Source organism: Castor canadensis, chromosome 4 (assembly GCF_047511655.1).
Source record: "Castor canadensis chromosome 4, mCasCan1.hap1v2, whole genome shotgun sequence".
Classification (NCBI taxonomy): Eukaryota; Metazoa; Chordata; class Mammalia; order Rodentia; family Castoridae; genus Castor; species Castor canadensis.
In genome coordinates, this window is record NC_133389.1 from 50,813,199 (window position 1) to 50,835,303 (window position 22,105).

The following is a 22,105-nucleotide window of genomic DNA, read 5'->3' on the forward strand; positions in this document are numbered from 1 at the left end:
GGGGAGGGGGAGGACCGAGTCATATTATCCTAAGATAAAATGGAGATGAACAGCCAGATGTGACAAACCACATTTTTACCATAATTAATTTTTAAAAGGAATGCAAGAACCTATGTTTTATCATCTAGTTTAAACCCAGATCAGGTTAATGACCTTACCTGTACACTTATAAAGCCAGTATATAGACTACAAAGTAATTAGAACGTAACATATGGCCTGGATCAGGAATCAACTACACTGAATTTGCATGACTGCGCCCTCAAGACATAACCCTTAGCTACGACTCTGGTACAGAAACTAAAGTTGTTCCAGTAGGTTTGCACCACAGAGTTAAACTTGCTGAGAACACTGCAGATAAAGCATCACAATCCCAACACACGACCTCTGAGGTCATGGAAGCACTGTGTTCAGAACACAATGTGCAGCATGGAAACAGAAACCGCATGTTTGTGTAATGTCCTGCTACAGCAGTGCTTCTCAACTTGGGAACTTGGTGGGAGCTCTCAGAACACATGTGGCAATGTCTGCTGCTAGTATACAGTGAGCAGAAGCCAGGGATGCTGCTAAATATTCTGTAAGACAAAAAATAGCACCAGCACCCCCACCACTACCCAAGCAAAGACTTATCCAGGCCAAAAGTGCTCAGGTTGAGAAACCCTATTCTAAACCCTGGTTACCAATATTTACTTTACACTCTTTGTGTGTGTGTGTGAGATAGTGGGGCTTGAACTCAGGGCCTTTACCTTGAGCCACTCCACCAATCCTTTTTTGTGAAGGGCTTTTTCAAGATAGGGTTTCACGGAACTATTTGCCTGGGCTGGCTTTGAACTGTGATCCTCCTAATCTCTGCCTCTTGAGTAGCTAGGATTACAGATGTGAGCCACTGGCACCCAGCTGCACACTCTCTTTTAATACTTTTATAAAAAGCTCCTTGAGATAATTCTGATAGGTTACTTACCTGTATGTTGGGAATATATCAAAGAGAGGTGGTAAGGATCTTTATCAATTCAACCCTGAGCCACCTTTCTGCCTTTTCTCCTGAAGGTGCTACCCTGTGTGTCATCTGCCAAGACAGAAGCTCTTTACGCCAAACAATCGTCCGCTTAGAGCTAGAAGATGAATGGCAGTTCCGTCTCCGGGACGAGTTTCAGACTGCTAACAGCAGTGATGACAAGCCTCTCTACTTTCTCACTGGACGCCACGTATGAGCTTTTGACGAAACCAAAAATAACAATGGGATGCCTAGATGGGGTGGGACCAAAACAATTATTGGGGATTTCTTTTCCTTAAAGTACAATCACTGTGGAGCAAAGTGCAACATATTTGTCTATTCTCCAAAGAACTCTCCAAATCTAACCCAAGTTTTGGGGGACATCGTTCTCCTTCAGTCCCAATTATAGAACCTGAAGTTCAGATGGACTCCACAGTAGGCATTTATGCAGTTACTTAAGATATGGTCTGCCTGTGGGAGCCTGAGAAGGCAAGACTTTGGAGAACAAACATGGAGTTGGTGTTGTTTTTTCTACTATACTATGTTAGGGAGAAAACTGACTGTCAGCATTAGTTCGCTTGAATGTGTTACATGAGTCCCACACCACTGGTGTGGAATTAACTGAAGATTAATGTTTGGGGCCTGAACCCTCAGTTTCTCTTCAGAGCTGTACTTGGGTACAGTATTACTCAGGGGTCTGAAATGATAGAATGTAGAAGATATTTGTATTTAAAAAAAAGTAGTTTTGTCTTTTCTCTGTGCAGTGTTAGTTTAAGATTCATAATCTTATATGTATTGAAACTTTTGGCAAAATTTCCACAGGAGTTAAAAGTTTACTATTTAAACTGAACAAATGAATCAGTAAATGCAGAGCAGGCACTGCGTGTGTTATGAAGCTTCTCTTAGCTTAACTCCTTTGCTTTTCCCATTCTTTAAAAAAGTTTCCAGTCTATGACAATATGGAACTATGATTATTATTGTGCAAGAAACTGATTAAGTAGCTGGGCCAATTCAGCAACTTTCTGCAGTTTACCTTCCCCGACCCTGTTTTGGTTGGAAGTAAGCAGTTGGCACCAGCAAACTTTATATGTCAGCCTGAGATTCTGTTGTGGAGTCAAATTCAGGAACTCAAGCAAAGCTTCCTTTTACAGATACTGAGTACCAGCCGCCTTACAATAACAACACAGAAAATACTGAAATGGGAAATAGAGCCATAGAAAGAGAAATAACTGTTTTACTTAATCTACCAGTACTTTTTTGTGAGGAGTAAAGAGAACCCCATGAAGACTGTTTTTGGTTAATTAAACTCAGCAGGTGGTGTTTAACCAGTATAAACAGTTAGATTTCTAAGTTTCTATGGCTTTCTCACCAAAAATTTTAATCAAAAATGTATTTTCAGAAATAGAACAGTAAACTTCTATTGGAAGTTTACACTTAACTTATTCTAGTTCATCATTAAACAGTCTCTTCAGACTTTTCTCATTAGCCCATATGTATCACTTTATCCCCATTTAAAATGGTCATTTTTACTTGAATCTATCTTATGACCTGAAACTACTGAGAGGGGCCTACTAAGCCTGCATTTACTTAGAACAAATAGTGTTAATTGACCAGCTTTATTGTCTTGTGATAAACAAGGAGTTTACAGCTAGTGAGAAGATGGAATGTATTAGACTGAAGATGGTTTGTAGATCTCTTGGTTTTAATATAGCTACTTACAATGCTTTAAATGTATTTTGAAATGAACAATTCCTTTTAACCCCGCTTTTTAATTGTCCTTCAAAGAAGACCTGCCTTATATAGCCTTTAAAAATACTCCTTAACTTTAATACAGCAGAGTTTTTGGCAAAGAGGTACATTCTGAAGCAATTTGGTTTACATGTATGAATGTATTTCACTTGCTCCTGTTTTGTTGAAAGGGCCTGGTGCAGATGATATCAAGAAAACCATTGTTTGTGCAATATTCCAATAACACTACATAGGGCAAATAAAATACTTGAAATCAATTCTAAAACAGTTTTTGTACCTGGGGCAGATGGCCTCTTAAAGAGTTTCTTCTGGCTTTGTAACTTCATAGTCTAAAGAACACTTAAAAATTAATTACTTGATGCAGGTGCTCCACATTAGGTAGGGCTGCACTCTGGAAATTCAAACGATTACGAGCTCATAAATACTACTCAACTCTGCGAAAGAGAAATGCCAGAATGAAGCCAATGACCATCACCCCGACAATGGAAACATTTCAGTTGACCTGCCTCTTCTTTTCAAACCCTATCTTACTAAGGTTTGGATCTTTTAAAATGCCCTCTTTCAGGGCATTTTTAAGGATGAAACTGCACAAGCACAGGACACCATGATTTGTTAATGCGTGTCTTGGGGTATGCAGTTTTATGCTTATCCATCCCTTAGACTCTGAGGTGGGATAAATGTATTCACTAAGCCACACAGTAACTTTACAGGCTGCTGGAACCTCAGCACATATGACAGTTCATACAGGTTAATACTGAATGTAAACTAAAAATTAGAAGAACTGTTGTAGTCAATTTGTTTTGGCTGTAATTTATGCAACTGCTTCTTGTGACTTTTAGAAAAGGGGGTACCTGTGTTTTTATTACTGTAAAATTTTCTTAACCAAAATATGGTGAATTTCACTAGTCAGTCTACCTCACATTTTGTTTATAATTCTAAGTTGTCTTAAGTTGTGTCTACAGTATGTTCGTGTCCTTTCATTTAATTTGGTGAATGTATTAAAATTCTCTCCCATTCCCTACCTCCCAAAAAAGTTTGTTTTCTTTAAGCTAATTTTCTGTATGTTAAAAAAGTGGAAAGAACTTCCTGACTCCAGCAATGTCTAAGAAAGGCTGGATGTACCATTATCATCGGTTGGATAGCACTAAGGTTCTCTATTTTGCACAACAGTCCAAGAAAATGCTAAATAGTTGCTGAACGAAAGTCTGTCTCTCATACAAAGCAGATAACACACACATAAAATAGCTACAGACCCAAATACACATTTCCATATAATTACAGATCACAGAATGAGAAATGAGGGATTAGAAATAGTCACAGTACAGCCCCAGTCTTTCACTGTATGGAAAGTAACTGTTCTCACTTTGGTATCCTCAGATACAGAACTCTGAGTTGCTAGAACTATGTAGTACTCATGATATGTGTTATTGTTAATCTGATTTGTTTCTAAACACCTAATTTGAGAATAACTGTTGCCCCAGAAAATGCCTCTCCGCTCTCATATGTAAAGAGTACTAAAATAATAGAATTTGAAAGAGAACTAACGAAAACACTCTTCTAGGACAAAGGCTCCAGGGAGTTACCTGATGAGGGGCAATGTTTGTAGGTCTGATGACAGACTGAAGGGAATAGAGAACACCAGTGTTCTACACCTGTTTCAAGCAGCTGCCCTGAAAAGACTATTAACATTCTGACTGCCAAACTTTCACATTCAGCTACCTCACCCTGGAATAACATCCAGAAGACAAACATTCCTCAGGCTTGTAGACATGCAAACTGGCTCCTAAGTTTGGGCCAGAATATTGCTGTAAGACTGAGGTCCTCGCCTCACTGAAAAAGCCATCACTAAAGATTTTAGAAATGGCCTGTAAGGTCAAAGAAAAAGTTGTTCAGATAATAAATTCACTAGACACTTAACTGTCAGGTACTGAGCATTTACTTCAGTGACAACAGAGTAAGTTACAAGAAAGAAAAGGCAATACCACAAAGTGTTTTCTCACTACTTCCTAAGAGGTTCAATGTATTTTATTTTTACAAAAAAGGATAATGCGCATGAGATGTTCCTATGAGACAGAAAGAACTTTTCCCTTTCAGGAGTCAAGAGAAAAAAAGAAGGTATATATCTCTAGTCACTTCTACAGGAATTGACTCAGCAATTTTAATAATAGGTGCACTAGTATTAAATATGTAGCTGGCCATATTCCTGCCCAGCTACAGAAAAGGGATAAGACTCTGTAGCTGGGCAGCCAGGCAAAGTAAGCAATAACAATTAAAATACCACTGCAGGTCTGTTGTACTCATAGACTGGATTTACAATACTCATCCTTTTAGCAGGCACACCAAGTTTACTCTTGCTTGTTATAAACTGATGAAATTTGCCTTTTACAATTCTTGCTAAAGAAACTAACCATTTTGTGTCTACACAAGTAAGGGCATAACCCTTCAAATCTCATGGTTCCTACAGTATCTATATGCTAGTTATTTTCACAAAAGACCAACTATTTGAGAGCTAACAAAAAATTTATAGACACTTTTATATCAGCAATTATAGACTCCAATCCTTCTGAAGCTTGACTACAGCCATTGGTCTAAACTCACTGTTGCTCAACCACCCCAGAGACACAGCTATTTTTCTGACATCACTTGGACTCTTCTGTCTTCAATTGTGATATCATGGTGTTACACATTCCCTGATTTTTTTTTCTTCTAATGTTTTAAATAGTGTGTATATTAATTGTTCAAAGGGGTTTTACTGTGATATTGCCATACTTGCATATAATGAACTTTAACTAAATTCACTCTAGTACTCTTTCTTGTTCTCTCCCCACCCCTGCCTTTTTGAGACAGGGTCTCCTTATATAGCCCAGGTTGGCTACATGGCCTGCCTCAGCCTCCTGAGTACTGTGATTACAGGAGTGTAACACCATACTTAGCCATTCTTTGATTTTTTTTAAGACTCTTCCCTTGCTTTCTGCCACTCTTTTCTGACTCTCTTACCTGGATCATGCCTTCTCAGATCTTCTTCTTTGAGATGCTTAAATGATGGTATTCCTTGAAGAGCTCTCATAATTTCTCCTGTTACAAACCCCATGATGGTACCTTCTTAACCTTCAAGTAACTCATAAATATGCTCAGTCCAAACCTCTCCCAAACTTTATATCCGCATTTCCAATTGTACACTAGATATTTCTACTTGGAGGCTCTATAACAATCTTCAAATCTTGACCAAATCTGAGCTCACTCTTTGCCATCAAATCCTTCCAACCTAATTCCCTTATATTCCCATTTTAGTCAATCCATCTGCTGAATTACCCCAAATCAAAATCCCACTCGCCCTAGATTCTTTTCCATGATCCTCCTCTGGCCAGTTATAAACACCTAACAACTCCTCAGTTTTTTTTTTTTTTTCTTTCCAGTGTATATCTATCTCCTCATCTTCATCCCCACATCACAGCTTTAATTCAGTGTTTCAACATTTTCAACAGATTGCTACAGAAGTCTCTTAATTATCTTTCAAATGCCAGGTCCCTCTCTTATAAACCCTACTTCATGGGGTTGTCATGATGTTTAAAATAATGTAGCACTAAATACAGGCAAAGACTCAAATGTTAGGTACTACAAATACTACTACTCTTAGAGAAGTATCTAGATTGTAAATTTTATTTAAGGGGCTATGTTTTCATTATTAACTTGAAAGTAATGTGTTTTCCCAGTAACAGTAAGATTTAAAGTAACCAATCAATATATATCCCCCTCTTCCTCTGGGGCGCCTTAAACTACCAAGTGTGCCCTGATAAAACAGCATACTTGACATGGCTCACATTGAAATGGGACCTGTATTATGAAGGTTAGCAGTTACTATAAAGTTTACACTGTACCTCAAAATTTCATTCTGGTTTTAAACAGTCATGGTATCTGCCACGCAAATAATAAGACTAAGGATAACTAGAAAAGTCTCAACCCCAAAGGGAAAAGGTAGTATCAAAAGCCAGGCCACCATGATGAATTACAGTGAAATTATTTAACCCCCCTTACCATTCTACCCATGCAGAGTACAAAGTCTTACACCATACTATGGTATGGTATTTTATCCCCCTATGGGGGATAAAATGTACACCTGACTATTGATTTTATTAAGGAGCTAAATTTCAGCCAGTTTTTAATAGAGTTGTTTCAGCTCATAAAGATAATCCAAGTGGAACCATAGTGGTACTTTATCTTGGTGTGGCCCTTTATTTCTTTGAAAGATCATTAAAGTACCATGTTACTAAATATTGGGAAGAATTTTGCCTTTTGGAGATAAAGTTCGGCTGAGTTGATGCTGGCATAAGATCCTTTGGCAAATTAGTGAAAAACTACCTATTTAGGAAGTCAGTGTTTTAATTGTATTTCAAGATCTCAAACTTATGAAACTTCCTGAAAAAGACAAATGACAACACATTATCTTAGTACATTTATCACTTAGAAAAAGCTATCAAGTATTTTATTATTTTATTCTACATTATATACAGGTCATAAAAGGCCACAGCAGTTTTTCAACATATAAACCCTTTAAAAGTAGAGGGCACTATGAAGGATAGACAAGTATGAGAATGAAGTCCAGTAATGAGGGGATATACTCAGTGCAGTATTTCTGAGGAATAACAAAGCAGATACCAAGCCATCCATGTCTAGCTTGCCACTGTTCCAGAGTTCTCGCATAGCCTCTTTGAGATTTTTAACAGCCCAGCTGGGCCCACTTGGCATTTTTTAAAAAGTGAAATCAGAATGAAATAATAAACTTAGAAGGTATCCTTCATAATTCTAGTCATTTATAGCTCTAGAAGAAGGAAAGCCTCAATTCTTTACCCCTTTTCCACTCCTTCCTACCATCAAGGATAGGAAAGAAAAATGGAAGAAAATGCCCTATTCCAAATTCTTTCCACATGTTTGAACTTTCCTTTTCTGCAGGGGTTTCTTTAAAGTGTATCTCAGGCCTTTTAAGAACTAGTTTCAAATGCTGAAACACATACTACCCTTCCCTCCTTGAGTAGTAACTCAAAACACTGGTTTTCATTCTGTGAAAACACCATCTTTAAACCTATAACTGGTATCAGCAGATCAATATAAAAAATACAGTACCAAGCTACACTGGTATATTTCCATATTAAGAACTTCAAAATATACTTATCACTGAGACCATAGTCCTTGCATTAGTTTTCAGTCCACTATGAACAATATCTGCTGCATGTAAACATGTCTAAATAACTATAGATAAAATACATCAATCATAAATTTCTGTAAAAGATAATAAAATATCTTCTTTAAAAAACAAAACAATAATAAGCTATTACTGCATTGTTTCCAATTTTATGAAAATGGAACAACCACCATGTGGTTATTGCCAGTCCTGAGTTCATTGTAATAAAAATGGCCCTAGTTCCTGGTTAAAGTCAGTAACCAATTCATTCTCTTCAATAGATGTCTTCTGGTACTGTAGGCAAGATTTGTGTTAGGTGCTACTTTGTCCATTAATAAAATTATATACCAGAAACTGACCAGTGCCACAGTACTGTGTTGCAAACAGTTTTCCATCAGGAGTAGGATCTGAGAAAGCAATTTCTTCTTTACTCAAATATGAGCCATATATAAAGTTACTCCTATAAAAAAAACAAAAAAAAACAAAAAACAAAAACAAAGAAAAGGGGGGGAGGAAGGGAATGTGGAAAGTTAATCTTTTTATAAAAGCAAAAATGTAAAAACATCTACTCAACATATTTTGACATGATAAAAATACTCAGCAACAAAGCATTAAGGGACCTCCTTAACCTGACGAAGGACATCAAGGAATGTCAAGTAATGGTGAAAGGTGAAAGAATAAACTCAAAGATCAGGAACAAGGTAAGGCTGCTCTTGCCTCTTTAATAATTGTACTGAAGGTTCTAATGAGGGAATTAGATGAAGAAAAGGGAAAAAAGGATCCAGATTGGAAAGAAAGAAAAGTACTTCTTTTGCAGATGATACGACCTGGTATATAAAAAAGATCTAATACATGAGTTCAGCAAGGCTGCATACTCAAGATTGGCATTTAAACATCAATTGTATTTGCTATTCACTTGCAATAAATAATCAAAAAGTAAAATTTAAGATTCTACTTAAAACAACATTAAAATAAACAAAATACTTAGGAATACATTTAGCAAAAGAAGTATAAGACCTGTACGCTGAAAATATAAAATACCAATGAAAGGAATTAAAAACTTAATAAATACAAAGACATCCATTAAGTCTTTTTGAAGACTTAATATTGTTAAAATGGGGGGTTTCCACAAATTGACCTACATCTGGCTTTTTTGGAGAAATTAAAAAGGTGGTCCTAAAATTCACATAGAAATAAGTGATGCCTAATGGCCAAAACAATCTTTAAAAAGAAGAACAAGGTGGGCTCCTATTTCCTTATTTCAAAATAAACTACAAAGCTACAGTACTCAAGATGTATAGTAACTGGGACATAAGGACAGACATACAGACCAATGGAATACACCTGTGAGTTCGGATATACATCTTCACATTTATGTTCAATGATTTTTAACAAATGTGTCAAAACCAACTATTCCGTGCTGGGAAAATAGGATATCCACTTGTGATAATGGTACCTCAAATCACATAAAATAATTTAATCAAAGTAGATCAAAGACCTATGTATAGGAATTAAAACTATGAACTGGGAAAACAATACAGGTATGAATCTTTGTGGCCATGGTTATTACACAATGGCTTTTCCGATAGGACAACAAAAACTGTAGTGACCAAAGAAAAAAATAGGAATTGCACTTCATCAAAAGAAACTTTTGTGTTTCAAAAGACAAGAAGGTGAAAAGACAACTACACAAAATGGTAGAAAATATTTATAAGTCATACATATGACAAGGGACTTATATCCAAAATACACAGTTACTTAACTCAATAAGGAACAGATAAACCAACCAATTTAAAGTGGACAGAAATGGCCAATATGTCCATGAAAAGATTTGAACATTAGTAATTAGGGAAATGCAAAACAAAAACATAATGAATTACCACTTTACACACAATAGAATGACTAAAATATAGACAATTAAAAAGTGTTGGTGAGATGTGACTCAAGTGGTAGAGTAGATACTTTGCAAACATGAAGTCTGAGTTCAAACTCCAGTCCCACCAAAAAGAAAAACAGATCTGAATTTAAAATAAAAAAAAGTGTTGGTGATGATATAGAGAAATCAGAACCTGTTCTGTGACATTGCTGGTACACTATAAAATGGTGCAGCAGTTCCTCAAAACAGCAAATGCACAGGTAGCACATGACCCAGTAACTAACTCTAAATACACACCCAAGAGAAAGAAAAACATACATTTATGCAAAGATTTATACATGGGTGGTCACAGCAGTATTATTCATGATAGCCAAAAAACAGAAACAACCCAAATGTACATTAACTTATGAATGGATAAAGAAAACGTAATTACACTGCATCATGTTATTTGGCAGTGAAAAAAAAAAAAGGATGAAACACACTGGTACATGCTACAATATAGATGACACTTGAAAATATTATTGTATCATTTTATTATGTTAAGACACAAAAGGAACAGATTTATATTAATGATCTTAGATGCTAAGAGCCTTAGGCTTTCACTTATAACAATAACGGATTATCTGGATAATAGTTGACAGAGATTCTATAAGCAAGTAACAACAACAACAAAAAAATGACTTAAAAACTTTTTTTTTTTGGTGGTGCTAGGGATAGGACCCAGGGCCTTGAGCATGCTAGGTAAGCACCCCATCATTGAGCAACACTCCTCACCCTAAAAACATTTTCTGATTAATTTTAACCTCCTCATTAATCCTTCATCAAAGGAACTTTATACACCAAAAACAAAACTTACAAAATATGTACATTATAGAGAACATACAAAATGTATCTTCTCTATAACTTTAATAAACAAGTGATAAAAGAAAAAGTAGTAAGAGATTTAGAAAGTTTACAAATAATATTCTTAAATTTAGGCAAATTCCTCTAAAAGCTGAACTCCCAAGAAACTTTTCACCATTTTTTGGTTATGTTTTTAAATTCTCCAATATGAACACAGACTGAAATAAATGTGTTATTTTGTTCTAACATCATACTTACAAACAACTAAGCTGAAATGGCTTAATAATATTTAACCTTATAGTGCTTTCTTCCTCTTTAGACTGACTTCACACAAAGACTACTTAGAAATCCAATTCACTGATAATCTTAGGCAAATTTATAATGAAAACGAAAGTTGTAAGTTTATGATTATGTTAAATGCCAATCTTTGTACTAAAACTCTGCTTAAATCTTAAACTACTGCAAATGAGCTGAAGAATTACACTCAAGTTACCTTAGGCATTCAATCATGCGAGAAGCTATTTTCTTCCGACGCATCATGCTGAACACCCATATCCGACTGATCCCACATATTGCAGGCTCTGGCGAGGTTGAGCAGCACCAGGCTTTTTGCCTTTCAAATCTGACTTTTTCTTCTTCTGACCTGATAACCGGAAGTTTCTCTTCTATAACTCTGTAGCCCTATAAATATCAAAATTGGGGGAAATTCTTAAAGTGAGAATATAGATTGGCAATTGTCTATTACCCATCTTGTTGAAGAGGTCACTACATTTGCCTGGCTTCTTAAACTATGGAGACTACTAACACTTTCACTCTCATATTTAGGAACTAGACAAAGCTATTCTACATTCTGTTCTGACTTATTAGTTATGTGACCATGACAGAAAGTCACTTACTTTCTCTAAGCCATAGGGTTCCTCACCTATAAACTGGACATACCCATCGTCTCTCATTTGGAGAGATATAAGGAATAAGGACACACATACAAAGCATGTGGCCATCAGAGTGGCCCACGACAGTAATGGAACATTCAGTTCTCTCTACTCCTACACTGCTGGTACCAAAAATACATGTTCAGAACTCAGCAATAATAATAACTGTCCCTGCAACTATTGGCACAATTCTTGAACTTACAGCTGTGCAAGAAGAAGTAATACAGACAGCAAGAAATCAAGATTTTTAAAGGCCCTTTCCTCAAAACTCTGGTCTCTTTAAATAAATAGAAAAATAAGTAACTGTAAAAACCATACATCTCCTCTGCCAATCTAGTTGTTGTCAAAAAAGGAACACCCTCCTAATGGGACAAACTACAAAACTTAAAAGTAATTGGACAACAAAATTAAGAGTTACCATTACAAATGTCAGAAGTCATTTTTGGAACTAGGTAGAACAGAAATTTAAAAACACATGGTTTGCACTATGTAAACTTAAATCTTAGTATGGCAAACTTCTATGAGTTACTCATTTTATATTTAAAATCAATTTTGTTACCATAGCAAGATTCCTAAGAACAATTTCAGGTTGAATTTGCAAGACATGTAACTTAACAAATAGAAATAAGTTCAGGCAGACTTATTTTAACTTTTTACTTTATTTAAAATTTCATGAGTGCTGGTGGAGAAGCTCAAGTGGTAGTGTCTGCCTAACAAGTGTAAGGCCCTGAGTTCAAACTCCAGTACTGCCAAAAAAAAATAAATAAATGTTATGATGAGGTGGGCACCAATGGGTCATGCCTACTAATCGGGAGACAGAGATCAGGAGGATCACAGTTCAAGGCCAGCCCAGAAAAACAGTTCGCAAGACCCTATTTTGAAACTACCCAACACAAAGAACAGTTGATGGAGTGGTTCAATGGTAGAACAGCTGTCCACCAAGCACACAGCCCTGAGTACAAGCCACAGCACCAAAACAACAACAAACTGTTGAGTAGCAAACTACTGGAGCTGAGTTCACACCCAGTACTGCCAAAAAAAAAAAAATTTATGATGAATCATACATTTGTGCAGGCAGCTATCGCTATGGTGAGGACACCAACAGTAGTCACATACAATGTACATGGAATTTATGAGCATGGACTTGGCTGAAAAAAGATTTCAGTTATGCTTCAAGTGATAATGATCAGGCAGTCCAGAAGCTTCTGTTCTCTTAGATTTATCTTAAGTACTACGTAGTAACTCATAATGAGAATACATCCCTTACTATGATTCTGGTCTGGTTTTTTGGAACAACTTGCCTGCTAAACACAAATCAACTACTCATCTAGAGCTCAATCAAAGTGACTTATTCCAAGGTGGGCAAACTTTGTATTAAGGCCCAGACAGGCCCGGCATGATGGCTCATGTCTGTAAGCCCAGCTACATGGGAGGTAGAGACAGGAGACAACCTGGGCAAAAGACAGCTGGGGATGGTGGAGCATGTAAAGCACAGATATGCAGAAGGTGGAGGTAGGAGGTAATAGTCCAAGGCCAGCCCAGGCAAATATGTGAGACCTTATCTGAAAAATAACTAAAGCAAGAGGGCTGAGGGTGTGGCTCAAATGGTAGAGTGCCCACTTAGCAAGCACAAAGCCCTGAGTTCAAACCCCAGTAAAGCAAAACAAAAAAACTAGGGAAGAAAAAAAAAACAAAAAGCAGACCCAGATAGTCAGACAGTAAATATTTCAGGCATCACATCCCACTTGGTTTCTATTACAACTACTCAATTCTGCCTTTGTAGTATGACAGCATCCACAGAGAAACGTGTGCAAATGGGTGTGCCAATGTTATAGTAAAATTTCATTCACAAGGACAGGCCACATTTTGCCCTCTACAGTTTGCCTACACTTGATTCATTCAAGTGCTGAAAGGACCAACTGAGAAAGAGATTACATTAGTATCTACAATGGAAACTTCCTAAACGAAACTTTAACAGTACTTTGGATTCTACAGAATTCTCTTAGGACTTTGAAAACTAATTCTCACATAAGATAAAACTCTACTACAATGAAGAATTACAAAAGTTTTGCATTCACACTCCTTATTTATTATTATTATTAGCATTCTTTCTTTCTTTGGCAGTACTGGCGTTTGAACTCAGGGCCTTGTGTTTGCTAGCAGGCAATTACCACTTGAGCCACATCCCCAGCCTATATACTCATCCTCATCTAATTTACTGACAAATTTATCATGAGTATACCATTCATGATTACACATAAACTCATTAAAACACCAAATTACTTATGGGCACTGTGTTTAAGAAAAAGTCACTTACCACCTGGCACCAGTAGCTCACACCTTTAATCCTAGCTCACTGGGAAGATGAGATCAGGAGAATCACTGTTTGAGACCAGCCCAGGCAAGCAGTGCCTGAGACCCCATTTCCAAAATAATCAGCTCAAAATGGACTAGAAGTGTGGTTCAAGCAGCAGAGTGCCTGCTTTGCAAGCACAAAGCCCTGAGTTCAAACCCCAGTCCCACCCAAAAAAAAAAAAATTTTTCACTTACCCACTGAATATGTTCTGCAATTAGGCAACCAACTACTTTTTTGTCATTAGAAATAAAGAGAAGTGTTTTAGTTCTGGAATAGCACATTAACGGAGCCTGTTGGAAACCTAAATCATTATCAACCATCTCTCTAATCTCGTCGACCTGCCAAATAAAGAATAAAATTTTAACACTGAAAGTACTTCATATATGTAAAAATAATTGAGTATATTATTCCAAGCATAATGGCCCCTAAAGAGTTCTTCTAGATGAGTGTACTAGTCAATAACTGCTTTTCAATCCTCAAGAATACTTTGCAAAGTGAGGTTAATAAAAACATTAAGGCTTCCTAAGAGGAGTATCATGGGCTGTGAACTGGAAAGAACATCACTGGCATTTTAGCCAGGCAAGCCAATTTTCTTCCTAAGCCTTAACTAATGCTCTCATTAGTAAAACAGAAATGGACACAGAGTAAAGAAACTCCTGTTTATTTCTTCCTATCACGGGCTAGACATTATATACGAAGCACTTTACTCATTTAAATACAACATCTCTTAGAGGTTTACAGACCCTTGCTTAACATGGAAGAAATAAAGGTTAATTAAGTAATTTTCCCATGTCAGATATTAGAAAAGCCAGGAGCAAAGATTTGAACTCAAAATATTAACATGGTATCAAACTGTACTTCTTCCAGTTCATCTCCTAGATAGGCTCAAACTCCTCTAGGTAAAGTTAAGACCTCCGTAGGCACTCACACATTAGCACCTTCCCTGTTTAAAAAAACACTGCAGGTGACACATGTCTGTAATTCCAACAGGCTGACACAGGAAGATGGTGAATTTGAGGCCAGCCTGAGCCCCAAAGCAAGACTTTGTCTCAAAAAATCAAAAGAAATAAATTGCAATGTTCAGCCTAAGAAGGATTTATTTGTGTCACTAAGTTTAAAATGAAAATAATCCCTACAGCTGTTCAGTACTGGTGCCATACAACACACCCTTAGTCAGTGATGAAAACTCAAGCCTTCTTAATCCCTGGTATCCTAAAATGTACTTCCTGATTTGGTTTCTAGTTGTAAGTTGCTCAAAATTCCTGAGATTTTAATTTTTAACTTATTGTGGGTTAATGAGATAAACTGAGGAAAACAAAAACTGACTGAGAGGATTTTTGTTTGTTTTATTCATTTATTTGTTTTATCTTGAACAAAGGGACATGCATATTCCAGGCAAGAGCTCTACCACTGAGCTCCATCCCTAGCCTCAGAGTATTCTTTGTAAGAAAAATCTGGCTACCTCATAAGGTAGTGTACCGAAGTTCCCACTGTGTCGTTCTGAATAATATAATTCTAAAAATTCCCTAATTTAATTTTCATTAGTCAATTACTGACCCAACTGTGCAAAGTTCAGAATTTCAAATAGAAGACAAGTTGGGCATTTTATTTGTGTGTCATTCTGCATGCGCTCTATATCATTAGGCATGACAGTAGCATGGTGGTGTCTGTGCATCTTCGATTGTCCAGTCAGATATACAAGGGATCTGAAAAATCAGCAACTATAGGATTTTTTTTTTTTTTTTGCGGTACTGGGGCTTGAACTCAGGGCCTTCACTTTGAGCCAATCCACCAGCCCTACTTTTGTGAAGGGTTTTTCAAGACAGGGTCTCACAGAACTATTTGTCCGGGCTGACTTCAAACCACAATCCTCCTATCTCTGCCTCCTGAGTAGCTAGGATTACAGGCGTGAGCCACCAGCACCCAGCAGAAACTTACATTTTAAGTAGAATGTTAGCTACATTTTCAAATAATAGGTGTTTTCCTTTAACCTCCTTTATAGGTGAAGTAATCCTAATTTTAAAGAGGTCCAATTGTTTATCTAAAAGAAGAATAGTAAATAAATAATTTCCCATGTGTTTCCAGAAATTTTGGACACACTCTAGCATAAGTTCTTCAGATGAATAAATGAGTCTATTGCTTACATTATGAGGCAATTCTGGAAAAGTATCCACAGAATGAAGAAAAAAAGTACTGAATATATTACTTATAAATTCTTTTCAGTTTTATTTTGGATATACAAGGTTTAGCATAATTTTTCAAATGAGTTGTATTCTTGTTTTGGTGGGACTCCCCCTCCTTTTCAATTAAGTTCTATTCTTTTAGTTTTTTTGTATGTATGCACATTATGTGTATGTGTGTATATGTATGTATACGTGTATTTGATTGCTTATTTTACAAAAGACAGGCTCTTGCTACGTAGCCCAGGCTGGCCGGAACATCACTATGTAGTGCAGGCTGCCCTCAAACTCATAATCCTTCTGCCACAGCCTCCCAAGTGCTGAGATTATAGGTGTACACCACCATACCCTACTAGGCTCTAAAAAATGCTCATTTCTTATTTCCAGAATCGGTGTTTAAATATTAGCTGGAAAATTGTATTAATCCATTATGTATGAAATTTCATTGGAAATTTACCTTTTTCAGGGCATACTTTGGGTCTTCAGGAAGAACCATTATTATCCTACCATCAGGGTATTCAGCCAGAATTCTTTCTTTTTTCCATCCCTAGATATAAAAGAAAGGATGAATTTTATGCATCATACTTTTTTCATCACATCCATGTACAAGAGGAAAAGCACATCTATTTGTCTAAAAATTGCAAATATGAAAAATGTGTTCATTAATGTTAACTAATAAGGCATCATGAGTCATCTGTTTTATGAAGCAGACAGTAGGTAAAATGCAAACTAATTTATTATTCATTCAGAGATGTATCTAATAGCACAAAAATTTCTAATTTTTTATTTCCCATTTTTAATGAATTTTGAAAATCACACACCAACAGCAAGCCCCTTACAGTCAGTGAGTCCCAGAAGCTAAAGGATAATTTTCCCAGATTCTTGATAAAAGAATTCAGTTCTTAGATTTCTTTTGAACATAGTTACCTCCACAAACAAACACTCAATAGTTTTATGTCTGGCATGCCAAAGACCTCCAGGAGGTTGTAAATGAACTGATTTGCATGCAGTAGCCCACTATGAAAGGAATAGTTTTTACTCTTATTGATCACAACTATCAAAGCCACAAGAAGGAGACTATAAAAAATATAACTACCTTCTAAGAATCTAATAGGGAAGGAGAGGCTACGTTGTGTGTATCTGAAGTTAAACATACTCAAAAAAAGAGAGGTAATAAACTCTTCTTCAGATCCACACTGGTGGTGATTAATGAGCAGAACCTGCATGAAAAAAAAACAAACAAAACAAAAGCCACTTAAATCTAGTAAGATGGGACTGAACCAGAGGTTAAAACTAGGAACTTTGAAGTTCAAAATAAGTACAGAAGGAATGAGCTTAACTAGTTGTTTCATTTATCTTACCCAATGAGTTCACATAAAAAAGCCTTTCCAAAAGCAATTTCTACTTTTAAAAAATCTTTTTTTCTGGTATGTTTCTTCTAAGAACACTAAAGTTCAATGAAAGCAAGAAAAAGGCAACTCAATTTTTTTAATAGACTATGGCAAGTCTAAAAGGAGACTGGTTTTCTTTAGCAAGCTACATTTTTTTTTGTAATTGGGGCAGGATATTAGCTGGGGACAAAAGTTTTAGTAACAAAGCTGATATATGTTAACAATTCAGACTAAAATATTTAAAATCCAAGCTCTGTTTACAAAATAGAGTATCCAAAAAAAAAGTTAAATTCAGGTGAATAAAATTATGATTGGCAAAATGTCCAAGGTCTGAAAGGCATAAACAATAGCAACACAAGTCCTTTTTTCAAATAAGAAACTCACTCTGAATCATACTAAACAATTTTAAAAGGCATAAAAGAGGTCACCTCTTTAAAAAGAAATCTACAGTAATGTTACTTGTAGAAAAAGTTTTTCGATAAAATGAAAAGGGAGACTTTTCACTTTAAAAAAATTTTAAAAAGCTAAAAATTAAATGAAGAACTACAAATTAAGAAACTTCAAGTTATAAGAAAGCCATACTTCTTAAAATGAATTTCTTAAAGATAATTCAACAGATTATTTTCCAATTAACTGCCTGTAAAAATAATACTGGTTTTATCTCATATTACATGTCATTTCACAGGCATTAAATTATTTTACTTTACTAACTCTCTAGTAAATGAAAAAAACAAACTCTTGAAACAACTTGAGATATGCATGCAGAAAGCTTTATCACAATTGAACTCAATGTAATTTTATGTTTCAAATGTTCCATTTTTCATGTACTACAAAGACCTTTCCATCTAAGAAGCAGGAACTGTGAAAGACAGAATTATTATTACTTAGGTTTATTTAACCTTCAAGCTGGCGTAGCTCAGTGAAAACTTCTGAACAATTCTGGGGTAGAAGTTGAGGGTTTAAATCCTTGTTCTTGGTAAACCACTAAAACTATGATTCTGTTTCCTAACCTAAACAATCTATAAAATGGCTGTCACCAGGGGAATATATTGATGATTGTTCACACAAAGTAGCCAGTCAATAACTCTTAGTAACTTCCATTCTCCCTTCCAACTGGTACATCAAACAAAGATCACAGCCAATAAACAAAATGTCCCCACAGCTAAATAGAACAATAAATGTAAATCACAGACAAAGCAAAGATGAAATGGCTAATGTCTACCAAATACCATATTCAAGATGTGACTTAGCTGGAGTTAATGCTTTGCTGTTTTAGCTCTCTTGTTTTAGAGAACTTAGAGGAAATCTGTCTTTTCGTAAAATTGAGATAGAGATGGAGCTCAGGGAAAGGGATACATGCAATTTGGAAGGATTACCAAACAGCCACAATCTTTTTATTTGCGAAGATATAAATTTTAATGCAGTACATTTGTAATTATCACCTTTACCTCTAAACACGTTACACACATCCATCCCTCTGCTATCAAGGAGTATTTTCCAAAATCTGAAATTCCTTAAATCAGCCATCTGATGCTGAAAGGCAAAAAGCTTTTTTTTTTCTGTGATGCTGGGGCTTGAACTCAGGGCCTTCACCTTGAGCCAGTCCACCAGCCGATTTTTTGTGATGGATATTTTCGAGGTACGGTCTCACAAACTATTTGCCCAAGCTGGCTTTGAACCGTGATCCTCCTGATACCTGCCTGCTGAGTAGCTAGGATTACATGCATGAGCCAACCAGCACCCGGCTGAAAGCTTTATATTTCTAATTTACATATCATATCAGAACTTTGGTTTTGGCGCAGTGCTGGTAATTGAACCCAGGACCTCCTAAATGCTAGCAGCTATACTCCCAGCCCCCAATTTATATTTCTAATAGCAAGTAATGATAAACTGTTCCTTGTTGATATAGTTTCTCTAAATATTACAGTCTAAAGAATGGGAATAATTTCTCCTTTAGTATTCCATCAAAAATCATCACAGCTGAAAACAAACTACTCTGGGTGGTAGATACATTGATGTACACAACTGTAAAAATCTGTCAAGTAAACATTTAAGATCTGTACATTAAATTATGTATAACTATACTTCAATTTTGAAAGTTCGAAATAATCACTTTCATAAAAGGTTGCCTGAGAACACATATTTGAAAGACCACCTGGATAAGTGACAACCAGCTCAAAAAAAAAAAAAAAAAACAAATATTGCAAAGGAAAAAAAGAGACAGAGGGAAAATCCTTAGATTAAGAGAGACTTGAGACACATACCAACCAGTGCAATACACGAATTTTCCTTCAAACAAGTATAGAAAATTATGATCCATTTGGGAAGCTTTAAACCCTGATGGAATGCTTGATATTAAGGAATGAGTTCAGTTTTAAAGGTATGGTTATATTTTTTAAAGCATCTGTTTAAAAAAAGAATTAATCTTCATCATTTATGACTATCTACTAAAATGATACTGTGATGCCTAAGTTCATCTCAAAACAACTGGGAAGGTTAGATCAAAGAACACCATCCATGAAGTGTGAATTGTTGAAGGTGGGTGACAGGTACATGGAGGTTCACTACTCTCTTGGGAAGGTGAGTTGAGAAAGAGTGGGAGATTCAGAGATTAAACTTATTTTGGAAAATTCAAATCACCTACTGTCAAAAGCCCAAGGCTTAACTGGACATGGTAGTGAGTACCTGCATTCTGGGAGGGTGAGGCAAGAGGACAGTGAGTTTCAGGACTGCCTGGGCAACACATGAAGACCCTGTCTCAAAAACCAAAGCAAAACTCAAGGCTTGCTCAAGTACATTTAGCAGAGAAAAATAAACGTGAAACTAATCTAGTGTCATAGTAGTTAGAACTAATATGTGGGAAAGCAGTGACTCCAACAGGAGCATACTATGGCTTTAGGGTCAAACACCATCTATATTTTAATATCTTAAAGCCTCAGAAATGAAAGCAAGTTACCTCATTCAAAATTTAGTCACACTGTATTTGACAATGTCCCACATAGAAAGCAAAGACACTGCAGAGAGAAATAAATTATAAACTCTTAAAATATGTACTTTGTTGAAATGGATTTTAAATATAAATATTCATGTATATTTAAAAGTCACCAAAATATAAACAAGGGTAATCTGTGTGTGATGGCACGTTAAAAATTTTCTTTTTAGTTTATCTGTATGTCCTATTTTTCCTTCTTCAATAAAATAGTATAATTAGAATGTTAATATATTTAACTTTCCCATGCAGATTTTTCTATTTTGTGGCGGAGGGCAGTACTGGGGGGTTGAACTCAGGGTCTTGAACTTTCTAAGCAGGTGCTCTACCACTTGAGTCACTCCCCTAGGCCCCAAACAGCAGATTTTAAATACCCGTTCTGAGGCTGGAAACATGGCTCAAGCGGTAGAGTCCTGAGTTCAAACTCCAGTATCAACTCCCCCAAAAGTTAAATATGTGTTTTGGACATTTCTTAGCAAAAATAATCTTGTTATAACAAACTGACAAAGCTGTATATCCAGTCAATGAAAAAGTTTTAGCGGCTACAATCACATTTAAGTAACAAATGAATGAAGAAATGTAGTCAATGCAGGAAACAATGTGCTGACCACATGTGTAAATAATTGACCTACATAGTAGAGCAGAGTGCTGATGAGTATGTTAAAAACCAAAGCCCTACATTTGAATCCGAAGTGCTACTTACTAGCTGTGCTGCCTGGAGTGAATTACTCAACTTCTCTAAACTTGGTTTCCATCTAGAAGGAGATAAAGTAACTCCAATACAAACTTGTTGAGGATCTAAATGAGAAAACACCATAAAATACTGAGCACAGTACCTTAACACAATATGTACCCAATAAATAACAGTTTCCATTATGATTATAGCAACTAAGCATTTTCTTATGGTTGTGTTGTTTTGTTTTGAGACAAGAGCCTTAATATAAATCAGATTGGCCCTGAACTCCCTATGTAGCACAAACTGGGTACAACGCTCCATCCTCCTGCCTCAGCCTCACAATTATTGGGATTACAAATGGGTGCTACCTTAGCTGGCTCTCATGAGTTTTTTAATCTTGGATATCCTCAGGCCTTACAAAGTCACTCATGGTTTGGCCTCCCACCTATTTCTTCCAGCATCCTCTCTTGCAGCTTTCCCAACACAAGACACAATCACAGGTCATATGAAATACTTCTATTTTCCCAAACTTTCACACTGTTTATTTCTTTGGCCTGATATACCTTTGCTTCAATCATTCCTGAACTTAAAGGACTCCTACTTAGCCTTTCTGACTCTACTCAGATGTTAACTTAACTTTTCCAATCTCTGTCAGAGGTCTTTGCTCTATACGCATACGGGAGTATTCTACGTATCCTAAATGCTACTGCTCTAGCATTTCCCTATCATGTAAATACATTTACTAAACCAGGTGTGTGGCATGTGCCTGTGATCCCCGCACTCAAGAGGCTGAGGCAGGAGAATAAAGGTTAGAGTTGGAGGCTAACCTGGTCTACACAGGAAGACCTTGCCATTCATAAGTAAATAAATTTTACTTATCTGTCTACCACAATGATCTGTGAATTTACATGAAGAAAAGAACAGTATCTTCTTAGTAACAATC

At 36.2% G+C, this 22,105-nt stretch overlaps 2 protein-coding genes across 14 annotated transcripts in view; one reads left to right on the forward strand and one right to left on the reverse strand.

Annotated features, from left to right (window-relative positions):
• The window catches only part of Greb1l (GREB1 like retinoic acid receptor coactivator), a 257,622-nt gene extending 254,625 nt beyond the window's left edge, over window positions 1-2,997 (forward strand). For all 6 annotated transcript variants that reach the window (XM_020186390.2, XM_074070137.1, XM_074070134.1 and 3 more), the window contains one exon: window positions 1,045-2,997. In XM_020186390.2, the coding sequence (XP_020041979.2) occupies window positions 1,045-1,208 (164 nt within the window). In that variant the 3' untranslated portion in view covers window positions 1,209-2,997. The remainder of the gene's footprint in view (window positions 1-1,044) is intronic.
• The window catches only part of Esco1 (establishment of sister chromatid cohesion N-acetyltransferase 1), a 109,544-nt gene that overhangs the window by 39,246 nt on the left and 48,193 nt on the right, over window positions 1-22,105 (reverse strand). For 2 of the 8 annotated variants that reach the window (XM_020186396.2, XM_074070138.1), the window contains exons 9-12: window positions 16,564-16,653; window positions 14,121-14,264; window positions 11,132-11,319; window positions 8,279-8,379 (exon numbers count right to left, since the gene is read on the reverse strand). In XM_020186396.2, the coding sequence (XP_020041985.1) occupies window positions 8,279-8,379; window positions 11,132-11,319; window positions 14,121-14,264; window positions 16,564-16,653 (523 nt within the window). Of the gene's footprint in view, window positions 1-9; window positions 30-7,250; window positions 8,380-11,131; window positions 11,320-14,120; window positions 14,265-16,563; window positions 16,654-17,202; window positions 17,327-22,105 lie in introns of those variants that run through there. The other 6 variants (XM_020186397.2, XM_020186399.2, XM_074070139.1 and 3 more) reach the window with 5 other exon arrangements.